Source organism: Acanthopagrus latus, chromosome 16 (genome assembly GCF_904848185.1).
Source record: "Acanthopagrus latus isolate v.2019 chromosome 16, fAcaLat1.1, whole genome shotgun sequence".
Taxonomy (NCBI): Eukaryota; Metazoa; Chordata; class Actinopteri; order Spariformes; family Sparidae; genus Acanthopagrus; species Acanthopagrus latus.
In genome coordinates, this window is record NC_051054.1 from 2,644,001 (window position 1) to 2,657,433 (window position 13,433).

Below are 13,433 nucleotides of genomic sequence, written 5' to 3' on the forward strand. Positions count from 1 at the left end.
ACGACAGACTTTCAGGAAAAATGCTGCCCGCTGACAGAAAACTACAGCACCTTCCTTTCTGCAGAGTCACGTCCTTCCTCCTGCTTCGAGAAGGTGGACAGATAATAAACTGGAGGCGCATCAGCCCGAGGCGAGCGGCTCCTATTCCCACACGAGGCGCTCGATGATTTCCCGCAATTGTTTGTTGGCGGTCGTTTTTGGCTGCTGGTGATGTCGGTCGCTTTAATTTAGTCTTTGAACTCAGGCTGATGAAGTGTGACTCAGACCAGTTCCTCAGATGTCTTTCTTCAGCCTGCTGTTGTTCTGAGACAAGGAATATCTAAAAAAACTATAGATTTTATTCATTTATATCCCCACGAATCCCTCAGCCTCTTCTGGGATGCTAACTTCCTTTAGCATCGCCACCACGAGGTTGACATTTGTCGTTCGATCCTTTAACTTTCCTTTCCTGCCCAAAACCAAAAACATTCCCATCAGCCTCAGCTGTTCGGTGCTGATCACCAAATGTCAACAGGCTAAACACACTAAACCTGAAGATTTGACAAGCATTAACATCAGAAAATAAGATATTCATTTGGCTGTTTGTGCCTTGAATCACACACATGATGTCTGTCAACTCAAAAAGATCATTTTTCATCTTGCGAAAGTTGCAGTTTGTCACAAAACTGATGAAATAGAGAAGTGAAACCACGTTAAACCTTGTAGATCTGCTCCTGTATATCAGTTTACTTCTCTCAGATGACTGCAGTCATCAATACGAGCAGATTTATTGTGATTTTCATATTTTTTAGGAACTTTTTCTGCAGCCATGTTGGTTTTGGAGACATGAGACGCAGAACTAGATGATATTTATGATCTTAACGACAAAAAAGCACTTGAAAAATGTTCTTTTTCTTTCTCAGACACCTTCACTAACATCCAAAGTTTTCCGAAATAACGTCCCATGAAGGGAAACCGTCCACATGCAGGTGTACGTCGTCTATTTAAAGTAAAGTCCAGTAGAAATCGTTGTTTCCGTCACCAGATTTATTTAAAAAAGACATAACTTACATTTAAAACATTCTGTACAAGCAAACATATAAAAGTATAAAATTACAGCTTGATCTCTCTCTTTATTGCACATGTAAGAATGAACACTGATTTCATGTTTTGAACACTATCACACACACACACACACACACACACACACACACACACACAGCAGTGAAAAGTAGAAAAGCACCTTAATAACCAGCAACAACGTGAACCGATTATCAAACATTCATCACACAACGACGACTACACAGTTCATTGTTTCACAGCCGGTCTGCAGACGATCGATCGCCGTACGATCCAGCGTTTGTAGAACCGAAGAGCCGCGCTGCTCATTTGACCTGAACGCTGCAGAAAAACGGGCGGTTGTCGGTGCAGCCGGCGACCTCCAGCGCCTCCAGCAGCGTCTCTTTCACGGCTCTCCTGTTGCTCCTCGTGAAGTTTGTCTTGAGCTTGAGCAGCGCCGAAACGTGTCTCGCACTGTCGGTGAGAGAAGGAAAAGAAAAACAACTTCAGCTTCAAGTAAAAGACTATTAAAGTTAAAGGTGGAATCAGCAGGTTTTAGTCTCAGCTGTTCCTGAACGCACCACAGAGACAGTTAGGACGTCAAACAGACGCATGTTGGGTTGGTGAAAATCAGAAACTCTCTGCAGATACGAGACACTAACACGCTTTTTCTCAGGAGAAAATCTCCTACAATTTTCCCTCCGGCTGCTTCTGTCGTGTCTAATCTTTTCATTTTGACTGCAGCACTCGTGTGAGTGTCAGTGTAACTCCGTCTGCTTTTAGCTCATTATCTCGTCCCGCTGCCAGGAAACATCTGACTGTAATTTAACTTCCTGCCGCCCTTCAGCTCTTCTCTTGAAATGTGGGGTCTGTTTATCTTCGGCTCATGGAAACCTCTCACATCATGACGCTGTCCCGCCCTTATTAGGGCTGTTACACTTCAGACGACAGACACAAACGACTTCTGTGGAAAAATACGCTGTAAATATTTGGTTGGTCACCTGAGGTCGGGGAAAGCCGTCCCCAGCGACACGACTTCCATCTGAACGGAGGTGCAGTCTTGGAGTTTCAGCACCTCTGCGATCTTGATCAGGACTTCCTTCAACCAACCCTCCTTCGATCCCTGCGGAGACACAACAGTTACTCATCTACGCACCAGATGATTTCATTCTCACGCTGGATTTCTTCCCGAGTTCAGTGACGGACGCCCACCATGCTGGAGAACAACTCGTGGAGGCTCTCAGCGTCGCTCTTCACGGTTTTGAAGGCCTTCAGCTGCATCTCGCGGTCCTTCAGCTTCACTTCCCCCTTCAGGAGCCGCTTCACGTATTCTGTTGTCACTTCCTGGTGCAGCTGGCCAATCAGCTTCTGCAATCAAACCGATCAGCCAATCAGAAAAGTTTGCTAAGTTGTTGATTTTTCTACGATTGTTCGTGGTGTTTTAAAGATTTGAATGCATCTTCTCTCACATCAAGGCAGCGTTTGAATTGATGAATCGATTAGTTGTCAGCTATCAAATTAATTGCCAATAATTTTGCTGATCGAGGAAGAAGAATTCTGTGATTCCAGCTTCTTAAATGTGAATATTTTCTGGGTTTGTTCCTCTTCTATGACAGTAAACTGAATATTTTTGGGTTGTGGACATAACAAGATATTTGAAGGACATTTTTAAACAAACAACTAATCGATTGATTGAAGAATTACTCAACCAATTAACTGATAATGATTAAAACTTCAGCGTGGATTTGAGCTGAACTCTTCCTTCACTTTACCTCGTGACTGGCTTCCGTCGAACCCTGAAGATCTTGAACCTCCTCTGTGATGCTGTTCAGCAGCGTCTCGAACGAGTTCTTATTCAGCCAGTCGCTGGTTCCCAACTTGCGATACTGCGGCTGTGTGACGTACAAACGCAACGCATGAGACGCATGAAACGCTTCCATCATCCGCGGGATCAAACACATGTTCAGTCAGGTAAACGTACCTTGAGGGCGTCGTGCACAGGCTTTAATAAAAACGTGTGGCCGGATTGTTTCATCTCGTCCAGAATGAGCGCACACGACGTCCGAACGTCCTCCTGGAACAGATGACTATTCTTCTGGAAGACGTCGCTGCACAAACACCGGAGAAGTTCACATTAGAGGTCATCACAGAGATCTCATCTTCATCTTCATCATCATCATCATCATCATCATCATCATCATCATCATCATCATAAGTCAGAAACGTACCGGAACTGTTCGATGCAGCCCAGGTTGGCCTTGATGAACGAGCGGCTGTTCGGCTTTTTTTGCTTCATGATGTCGGTGTGGAAGCTGTTGAACCTGCAGGAGTCGAATCAACACGTCAGTCGTGTCGTTGTTGTGAAGCACGAGACCTTTTAAGGATAAATTATCTAAAAGGAAATCCTTTTTTTTTTAACCTTTGCATGAGATCTTTCAGTGGGTTAGTGATGATCTGGGCTTTGGGCTGGTCTCCAACGATCTTTGCAGCCGAGGTCACCATGCCGTGGACTCCCTGAGGACGGGAAGAGGAAACAGTCGGTGAAAAACATTCCCTGTGTGAGACACATGCCAGCTTTCTTCATACGTAAGTTAAAAAGCCACGTGCTTTGTGAAACGCTGAACCTTTAACACCGCGAGCTTGTTCTGAAGTGGTTCTTCCTTGTTAGTTAATCTTTTTCAAATGACTGGACTGTTTGTTTTCTTCTCCCCGGTTTGGTTCTTTAGTTAATATGTGAAACAGCCTGGAAAATGTTATGATGGGACACTTCCTGGTTGACTTGGCATTTTGTTCGAATCAGTGATTTTTAACTTTTGTTCAACTGTGACGGACGTATTTTGCGATTAAAGCCAAACGAATGTTTTTATATCCGAAGAAAAAGAGCGTCTGTCTCCATTTATCGTCACGTTAGACTTTAAAAACAAACTCTGACTCTGATCAGTCGTTTGGAGCTCAGTCTTCGCTCTCTTTTAGCTCCGGTTTTGGTCTCCTCCACCTCCTCAAGGGAAATATCTCCTCTTTAGCTGCTAAACGCTACGCTACGCTCACCAGCTCGCCTCTAACCGTGTCTGTCTTTCAAGAGCTTTTTCTTCATAACAGATCAGCCGACTCTCGCTATGAATCTCTGAAGCTTCAGATTCATCAGATTGTTTTTACATCATCATGACTGTAGCTGCTGTAACGTCTTGTTGTCTTCTTGATTCTGTACCTGAATGATGTCGTAGGCGACCGGACTGACGAAGCAGTCGTCCTCTCTCGTCGGCTCCTCTCCTGCGCTCCACTTCTTCTTCGCTTCCTCCAGGACACGACCGACGTAAGTCGTCAGCTCATCCTGAGAAGAAAAACGACATGCCGCTGTCAGTTTCAACACTCAGCTTCTGTCTTTAGCTTCTGAATGATGCAGCAGCAGCTCAGGTCACCTGCTGTTTGCTCAGGAACTGTTCCTCCAGAGGTGCCAGTAAGTCATTCGGCAGCAGCTTTCCCAGCGCTGCAGCGTCGATCTCACCGGCGAACTCCGGCTTCTGAAGGATTCTGACAGAGAACAGAACTTTTATTATCAACGCCTCAAGACGTTTAAAGCATCAACATCACTTTCCCATAAACCTTTTTGCCTCACATGCTTCTTCTACTCAAAACACGGACAGGCTGCAACTTGTAACGAAGCCTAATCTTTCCACTGCATTGCGTTCTGTTGTACTGTGGATTTGTGCCAATCCTTTTTTTTCAAAACCATCTATACAGCTGCACTTCCACACCACCGATCAACTGAAGCAGTTGAGGGTGGAAGTCGTGCTTCCTCATTCGTCTGGTTTCACATAGTAAAATCACGCAGGACAGACTTCAGGTGGTGACAGATGGGAGGGAAACAGATTTGAGTCTTTCGGATATTCTAGATATCGTATCCACATTTGAGGACGTGCTGGACTGACAGATAACACCTGCTGCCACCGGGAAAAAAATACACCAGCACAGAAATACGAGGCGCTAATGTCTTCAAAGTCACAACTTACTCTGGATAGAACTCGTTCACCCAGCGCAGGAGGAAAGTGCAGTCCTTGTTGTCCAGAACGAACTCTGCAATCTTTCTGAGTCGGCTGCTGAGGTTCTGGTGGTACAGCTTGGCGTAAAAGTTACAGATGTCCAGCTGACGTGGGTAGCACCTCTTCACCACCTGCTCCACCCACAGCAGATCCTCCTTCAGCTGCCTGCCCAGGCTGTGGATGTCCGCCTGGATAGATGACTGGTTCCCTGCGGGCGGAGGCGTCGAGGGGTTGTCCATGCGCTGCTCCACCAGGCTGCGGAGCTTCTCATCGTGGAGCTTCCTCCAGCATTTGGGCCTCCAGGCCGGTGGTGTCCCGGCCCTCTGTTTCCACCGCAGGTCTTGTTCCCCCTCTTGGACGATGGCCTTCACGGCGGACGTCAGGGCCTCGATGCTGACCTCTCCCGGGACGAGAGAAGTCTCCAGCGTCTGCAGCAGGAGGCCTTCCAGCTCTGCGTAGTCGCCAGCCAGCTTGTCTTTTTCCTCCTCGTGATGTACGAGCGCCTCGGCTTCCGTTATCTCCCCGAACAGACGCTCCTCTCTCTGAATCAGCATCTGGCTGGCCTCGCTCAAGAGCTGAGCCTCAAGGGTTTGTTGAAATGTGAGGACTGCTGTGGAAGAGAGGGAGAAAGAGCACGCCTCCTTTTAAAATGTTGCAGATGTTTACAATGAAATGAGTCATCCAGACTTACTGAACTGAGGAGAGGAAAAAGTGGCGTGAAGCATCAAATATCTGTCCTTTTTTCTTGGTGTACAACTTTTAAGTGAAGTGAATTGAAGATCTTTGAGTTTTAGTCTCTATCTTAACAGTTTAGCTCGTCGTTAGCTGCTAGCTGACCTCTTTGTGTCTCCTCCTCTTTGGGTGGTTGGTGTCCATCAGGCACGGCGTTCTCGGCTTGAGCTCGCTGGCCTCGAAAAATACTGACGTTAGGGAGCCGCATCGTTATCCAAGTGGAGCAACGGGACCAACAGGAACGGGCTGAGGAGTCAGAACCGAGCAGAAGTGAGTGAGAAGCCGAGCAGCATGGCTCAACAGATGAATATGAAATATCAGGAAAATAGCAAAACACACTTTAACGTATCATTGCTGACCTAATATTCAATTTCTTTAAACTTAAGTTAGTTTTTTTTTGAATGTCATTTATGTTTTTAAATAACTGCACGAGGTATTTTCTCATATTTCCTAACAGTAAACATTATAAAGTAAGATTAACAGCCGCTAACATGACCTCATTCATGTGTTAAAGGCCCAGTTCACTTATTTTGCTTGTTTTTTGGAGCTGTAAGACAACATGAACTAAACTTTTAATCAACAAAACAAACATATGAATACCATCACAACACGCATTCACAGAAAATCATCCTCATCAGAGTAAAGTGGTTAAAAATGATATACAAATAAAAAAAACACCAAGTAGGGACGAGGATAACGGTGAAAACAGTTGAATCCTGAGAAAAAAAACCACATGAGCAAAAGAAAAACACATGGAAACGACTACAAATGGAATGAATTATAACATTAAAGTGATAAAATGAAAAACAGCAGGAGAAGAAGTCCCAGAGGTGAAACACAAAGCAAATCTCTCCTGTACCGACACGCCAAGTTTGTATAAAACAGTTGTCCTGCTGTTAAACACGCGATCGACGTGCAGACGAACTGTGTTTATTATCTGTTACTCACCCGGAGCTCTCAGTCGCTGCTCGACTACGAAACACTGCAGCTGCTCATGGATGTTTTATAGATGACAGACTCCTCCTCCCTCCTCCCTCCTCCCTCTGTCCTCACCCCAGAGGGTTGGAAAATCCACACACACACATACTCAAACACACACACACACACTTGAGCTGCCCCTTTTTTTAGAAACACCAGTGCCGAGGAAACGTCGGCCCCTCGTTAAATATCCCAGCAGCGGTCTGAAAGGACTGTGTTCATTGTCCCCAGTGGATGAATTCTAACAGTTCTGACCCACTTATTGTTTCCGGTGCCGCCACCAGCGATGAGGTCAAAGATTCAGCTCCGGATCCGGTGACCACAAAACAACATGCGAACAAGCTGGAGGAGTTTGTTTTCATCGTGTGAACGCCTGCTTCTGTTACCGGTTTCCCCAGTTGATCAATCAATCAATCAATCAATCAATCAGTTGGTCTGTAAAACATCAGAAAAACTGTGAAAACTGCCCGTCACCGTCTCCTGGAGCCCAAAGACATTTTATTTACAACAACAAAATCAGCATATGATCAGATTAGAGAAGCTGGAAGCATCAAATGGTCAATCCAAAGAGCAGCAGATCAGTTTGTGTCGGCTGATTTATTGATTAGCAGGACGATGATCAGCACAGAGCTGCTGGTGCGGCTGCGGAGGAGAAACCGGCAGCGTTGCTTGTTTGTTTGTTTGTTGGACACTTTAAATGTGTTTGTCTCCTTCTGACACAGTTTATACCTCGTGGTCGTGTGAAGACGCCCGCCGTCCGACCTCCTGTCAGCTTTGCTTCTCTAAACCGCGACCACGACACTTTTCACTCCTCCACCAAGCGGCTTCGCAGCAGCATAACCATCATTAACCACAGAGAGGGCGGATTAGGAAACAATCGGGTCAGATGGAGCTGACAAACAAGATTGTTGTTAAGATCGGTCAGAGGAACCGACAACCACAGACACACACACACTGCTCTGGTGACTCGTGTTATGGCGGCGTTTCTCAAACAACCTTTGCTTTTTTTTTGTTTTTTTATGTTTTCTTGGACTTTGTTTTCGTCTTCTGGAGCTTCACAGCAAAGCAAAGTGTTGCAGGTTTCCATCCAAACTGATCAGAAAAGACGTTATTCGCTCTTTATAAGCTGGAAATCTTCACAGAAGCTACTGATCTGAAATCAGGTGCTCGTAACCCGCTCGATTGCACAAAAACATCCAAAGGACATCTTTTTTTTTGGACGTTTTTTTAGACCTTCAGGATCAAAATCAAAGATTCTTACCATGTGATTTTAGACGTCTTGGTGAACCTCATGCAGACGACTGAGGTGGAAGCAAAGACTTTAATTTCGAACCACCAGAAGTTCTTTAGACGTCTGTAACTGAAGTTTACAAGAAGTCTAAAATTATCCGTCTTTTGGTCTTGGATGCCGCCATTTTTATGTTTTTGTTTTTAAATTTCAAAACAAGACGGCGACTTTTTGTGGGTCATGTGGGCGGCACATCTTTGAAAAGGAAGAAAATGAACGTGTGGAATTTTTTTAAAAAAGATGATATTTCTGGTTCTGCTGCATCTTTTGCGATAGGAGGCCTTTCCAAACCTGCTGCCTACGTTACCCACAATGCAGTGTGCATCCAAGTTATATTTCTCTCTGTGTGCATGATAAAGGCAACTTTTTCTATCGCTTTCACACATTTTTATACACATTAAACATGAATATAAACGTGAACAATCACTCCTCTGCTCAGTTTTAACATCTGACATCCATAAATCCTGCTGATAACTTCAGCTTCTGCCTGATTCTGTGTTAAAAGCAGTTGTTTTATGTTTTTTTTTTTACCTTCTCTTCTGCACGACCTGCATGAAAAACAGCCACGAAGCATCGAAGTCATCGCTCCCTGCACAGGTGTGTGAAGCTCATCCGTCTCTGCTGCAGGTCGGTGAAACTCTGAGCAGCCGATCAGATGCAGACTGCAAACGTTTCATGTCAGGATGTCGGTTAAGTGACGCGTAGAGGAAGAAAGAAAGTCTGCTCTGCTTTCCATTTATGTAAATAACAGCACCTATGCACGTTTCCTCTGAGAACCGACGCTGAAGGTGTTAGAAGTATGAAAATGGGTGTCTCACGCTGTTGGGAAATTTTACAAGGTGAAGTCCCAAAATGGGGGAAAGGAATCAACTTCAGCTTTCTGTCGGGGTTTTTATTTCAAACCAGAGCAGATGTGGTCGGTTCTGATCCACCTTAAAACCGACTGTACAGCTTCAAGTCACACAAGATCAATCACAAGGTTTTTAACTATTAAAAGCTCTTTTAAATCTGGAGGAACATTTTTCACTTCTCTAGGAAAAAGAGAAGTCTGACGTGAGTTCAGATTTAACTTTGTTTACACCGTCGTTATTTTTAATACGTTGAAGCTGCACAACAAGTGTCGCACGCTCCGTTATAGATAAGACGTGTTGGTGTTTCCAGCACTTTAACTACAGCAGAACATTTCATTTCTGCCTGAAAGAGCGAGTTATGGTCAGATCTGATAGAGGTGACGGGGTTACTGACCAGGAGCTCAACATTTTGGGTTTCGCGTCCAAGACTGAGATGAGAAAATGTCTGCGTGTGTGTCATGATGTGGTTAGCCTCCCTTAGCTTAGCATGAAGTTAGAGGAGTGCAGTGAATGTTTATTGGCGTTTGTTTGCTCTCACAAGCTAACCAGCTTTTTCTGAGATATCAGTGGTTGTAAAACGACGTCCAACATCTCAACTTTCATGCTTTTTATGGTGGCTTTGCAGACTGAACAAACATCTGGGGAGTGTTTCCATCCAGGCATCATCCTGCCAACTCTCTGACAGCAAGAGTTTGATGGTGTTTACAGTTTAATCACAGATTCTCTCGAGGTCTCGTCCATTTTCATGCTTTCTCTGAGAGGTAAAAGAGTTTCTTGCGGTTCATTTCACTTCCATAGTGTCACAAGCAGCGTCTTGCACACTCTGAAATTTTCCAGCGCTGCGTTGGCAACGTGACAAAATCTGTGAGGCTCAAATGAAAAGCGAAAGCGTCTTTGCAGAAATTTGCATCAGCACCAAAAGCCAACGACATCAGGCGCCTCATGTGAAACCGCCACGACGACCACAGGTAGAAGTGGCGGAAACGTTCATCACAAAGAGAGCTTTTTAGAGGCGTTCGTCCTCTGCTCAGCCAGCTCCAGATGTTTTCTGTGTCAGTAAAACAGGCCGGAGAAGTTTCATTCATCGACTGTTCGAGGCTGAAGTGAACACTGGAAGAGAGGCTTTCAAAACCGGAGCATTTTACAACAATCTCAATTTCAGGATTTCAACATCTCAGGACAGAAGTTGTGTAATAGCAGAGTGATTTACAGTAAATACACAATGACTGTGTGTGTGTGTGTGTGTGTGTGTGTGTGTGTGTGTGTGTGTGTTTGCTCATTGGATGATTTCCTGTTTGGCACAATGAAGGGATGAATAATGCTCTCTGTATCCTCCTCAATAGTCTTTTGTACGAGTCACGATCAAGGATTTTTTTTCTCCGTTAAAAGTCTGAATGATTTCAGAAACTTCAGAATTTACAGCGTGTGTCACTCACACATGGTTCATGGTTTGTAGATAACACAAATGTTTCTTGCCGTGACACATTTATCAGGCTGCAGGAGGAGTTTCTGATCCACAGGAGGCCACCAGGACCAGAGGAGCTCGTCTCCAGACGTAAGACTCTGAGAAACATCCAGAACAAACCAAGACTTTACTCTCAGGGATCATTTCTGTAGTTTCTGACTTGAGGAATGTGTTTCTAAAGAGTTTGGTCTCGCTGCCTACGATGAAGAGTTGAGATGTTTCCTTCAGAGCAGGAAACTGGTGGAAGACTTTGTTTCTCCTCCACTGTTGAAGATTGTTCAGAGTTTCTGGCTGAAGCTCTGATGGAGGAAACATGATCTGAGTGGATCCTTTTATACTGTTTAATATAAAACCTCATATTTAAAGCTGCAGCAGAAACACTGAACATGTTGGTTTTTTAAGCTAACAGTCAATAATGAACCAACTTTCACACCTCGGTCTCTTTACACTCAGTGTTTGCAGTTTGGTGACTTGCAGTAATTTGCAGCACAGCTCCGTCTTCAGCCTGAGCAGAGGTCCAATCACACGCAGTCGTTACAAACACCTGCGCAGGTGAGCAGGACCTGTGAAGCCCCGCCCACACAGGTGTTTCCACTCAGTGGGGTCTGATTGGACCTCCTCTCAGGACGCCTCCTTCTTTCTCCTGCTGGTTGAGTTGCAGGATTTTAGAGACGGAGGTTCACTTCAACACAAACAGACGTCTGTTTCTGCTGTGATCTGCGTTAAAACCCTTTAAATATGAGGTTTTATATTAAACAGTATAAAAGGATCCACTCAGATCATGTTTCCTCCATCAGAGCTTCAGTCAGAAACTCTGAACAATCTTCAACAGTGGAGGAGAAACAAAGTCTTCCACCAGTTTCCTGCTCTGAAGGAAACATCTCAACTCTTCATCGTGGGCAGCGAGACCAAACTCTTTAGAAACACATTCCTCAAGTCAGAAACTACAGAAATGATCCCTGAGAGTAAAGTCTTGGTTTGTTCTGGATGTTTCTCAGAGTCTTACGTCTGGAGACGAGCTCCTCTGGTCCTGGTGGCCTCCTGTGGATCAGAAACTCCTCCTGCAGTCGCAGCATCCTCACGATATGTTGTGTAGAAACTTCTTTGCTGCGTCTCAGTTCAGGTCTGCATCCTTCTGAGGAGCATTTGAAGGCCAATTACGTCACAACGCTGCACAAACACTGTCCCAGTCTGAAGGCTCCTCCAGATGCTCCTTCTTCTCCCTGTTTTTGGAGGATGCACCTCTACGATCCTTCGTGGCCTCACATATCCCAGGATTCTTTGAACGCCCGAAAAAAAGGAAAGAAAAGGAGAAAATGGCGACATCGCGTGGCGTAGATCGTCACTTTCTCAGGCCTGGGTGGCAGAAATCGTGATGTAAGGGTAAAACATCTTGTGATGCAACCAGGAAATGCTCCAAAGACTAGACCGTCCAATTTAACAACAGCTGACCAGGTTAACAAGGTCTCTGAAGGACTCGCCTTCACAGACCACAAAGATCGGGTCCTTCGGAGGACGCAGACCCTGAACTGAGACACAGCAAATGTTCCTGAGTCGCTGCTGCTTCATCGATCACCAAGATGTCCGATTTGCAAGAACAAGTAGAGACAAGAGCAGGTTACTGACTGCAGGAGGAGTTTCTGATCCACAGGAGGCCACCAGGACCAGAGGAGCTCGTCTCCAGACGTAAGACTCTGAGAAACATCCAGAACAAACCAAGACTTTACTCTCAGGGATCATTTCTGTAGTTTCTGACTTGAGGAATGTGTTTCTAAAGAGTTTGGTCTCGCTGCCCACGATGAAGAGTTGAGATGTTTCCTTCAGAGCAGGAAACTGGTGGAAGACTTTGTTTCTCCTCCACTGTTGAAGATTGTTCAGAGTTTCTGGCTGAAGCTCTGATGGAGGAAACATGATCTGAGTGGATCCTTTTCCTTCTATTTGTAAAAGGAAACTTCAAGTCTCTACTCACTGAGTTATATGTTATGTTTCAGATGCATTTAAATATTTTACTCAACATGTTCTGCTGAGACTGAAGGTGTTGAGCTTAAACATTTACAGCCCACACACACCTGAGGACACGTCTGATCAGGCCTCAAGTTATTTTGTGGCAAAACAGGATTCAGAGTTTCTGAACTTCAGGTGAACAAACTTCAGTCGATGCAAAAAAGATTAATTTAAAGAAACTGAACCTGTGAGACAGAAATAACAATACGTTTGTTTCCACCCGTCTACAGAAGTCACATGTTTGTCTGAGGTGGAAAAGTTGAAGATGCAATAAAAACAAAACATGATGGAAACAGATTTAGTGAATAAATGATGACGTACGTGAAACTTGTGACTGAAGGGACAGAAACAGATCTGAGGAGCGACGAGGACGCTGTCAACACGTCTCCATCATGTGTTCCACTGTTTGACTGGAGCCCATTAATGACTTCATCTTGTTGTGTCTTCTTCTTCTTCTTCTTCTTCTTCTTCTTCTTCTTCTTCTGCTGATGTGATTTATAAGCAGCTGACTGGAGGATTACTGACACTGACTGTGTTGGATGGAAACATGTTGATTTTATCAAAGTTCAGGTGGATTTAGGCTGCAGGAGGAGTTTCTGATCCACAGGAGGCCACCAGGACCAGAGGAGCTCGTCTCCAGACGTAAGACTCTGAGAAACATCCAGAACAAACCAAGACTTTACTCTCAGGGATCATTTCTGTAGTTTCTGACTTGAGGAATGTGTTTCTAAAGAGTTTGGTCTCGCTGCCCACGATGAAGAGTTGAGATGTTTCCTTCAGAGCAGGAAACTGGTGGAAGACTTTGTTTCTCCTCCACTGTTGAAGATTGTTCAGAGTTTCTGACTGAAGCTCTGATGGAGGAAACATGATCTGAGTGGATTGTCTGTGTTAAACAAAACTGTTTTTCATTAGAGTTATGAAACACTTCTTGCTCAACAGTGTTTCATCACATGCAGATGAGTTTGTGGGAAACTCAGGAGAATCATTTGTTTGACATGTTTTATTAAAAAAAAGATTAAATAAGTTTGAAATTTCAA

At 44.6% G+C, this 13,433-nt stretch overlaps 1 protein-coding gene and 4 non-coding genes across 7 annotated transcripts; 3 read left to right on the forward strand and 2 right to left on the reverse strand.

Moving 5' to 3' along the window:
- Nucleotides 1-1,008: 1,008 nt before the first annotated feature.
- Nucleotides 1,009-8,742, reverse strand: tnfaip2b (tumor necrosis factor, alpha-induced protein 2b). 3 transcript variants are annotated; one of them, XM_037072508.1, is made up of 12 exons: nt 8,608-8,742; nt 5,916-6,056; nt 5,049-5,685; nt 4,458-4,569; nt 4,247-4,369; nt 3,458-3,552; nt 3,267-3,359; nt 3,020-3,146; nt 2,811-2,930; nt 2,251-2,406; nt 2,040-2,161; nt 1,009-1,512 (listed from the first exon to the last, which is right to left on the reverse strand). In XM_037072508.1, exons 1-12 carry the CDS (start codon nt 8,657-8,659, stop codon nt 1,365-1,367), a joined length of 1,926 nt encoding a protein of 641 aa, XP_036928403.1. In that variant the 5' UTR covers nt 8,660-8,742; the 3' UTR covers nt 1,009-1,364. The 3 variants fall into 3 exon arrangements, with proteins under 3 accessions (XP_036928403.1, XP_036928402.1, XP_036928404.1); XM_037072507.1 differs by having other exon boundaries at nt 5,049-5,688; nt 8,608-8,740; XM_037072509.1 differs by lacking the exon at nt 8,608-8,742 and adding an exon at nt 6,759-6,898 and having other exon boundaries at nt 5,049-5,688.
- Nucleotides 8,743-10,513: 1,771 nt separating this feature from the next.
- On the forward strand, nt 10,514-10,719 carry LOC119005240. Its single transcript, XR_005070419.1, has one exon. It is a non-coding gene; the product is annotated as a small nucleolar RNA U3 (small nucleolar RNA).
- A 442-nt stretch (nt 10,720-11,161) lies between these two features.
- On the reverse strand, nt 11,162-11,367 carry LOC119005237. The gene has a single exon (XR_005070416.1). It is a non-coding gene; the product is annotated as a small nucleolar RNA U3 (small nucleolar RNA).
- Nucleotides 11,368-12,109: 742 nt separating this feature from the next.
- Nucleotides 12,110-12,315, forward strand: LOC119005273. Its single transcript, XR_005070451.1, has one exon. It is a non-coding gene; the product is annotated as a small nucleolar RNA U3 (small nucleolar RNA).
- Nucleotides 12,316-13,069: 754 nt separating this feature from the next.
- Nucleotides 13,070-13,275, forward strand: LOC119005251. The gene has a single exon (XR_005070429.1). It is a non-coding gene; the product is annotated as a small nucleolar RNA U3 (small nucleolar RNA).
- Nucleotides 13,276-13,433: the final 158 nt, after the last annotated feature.

Coding starts and splice junctions, on each gene's coding strand:
- tnfaip2b (XM_037072507.1), bottom strand. CDS start 8,659: ATGACTTCGATGCTTCGTGGCTGTTTTTCATGCAGGTCGTGCAGAAGA. Junction 4,570..5,048: donor GTGAACGAGTTCTATCCAGA/GTAAGTTGTGAC, acceptor GTTCTCTGTCAG/AATCCTTCAGAAGCCGGAGT. Junction 3,360..3,457: donor CTGAAAGATCTCATGCAAAG/GTTAAAAAAAAA, acceptor CGACTCCTGCAG/GTTCAACAGCTTCCACACCG.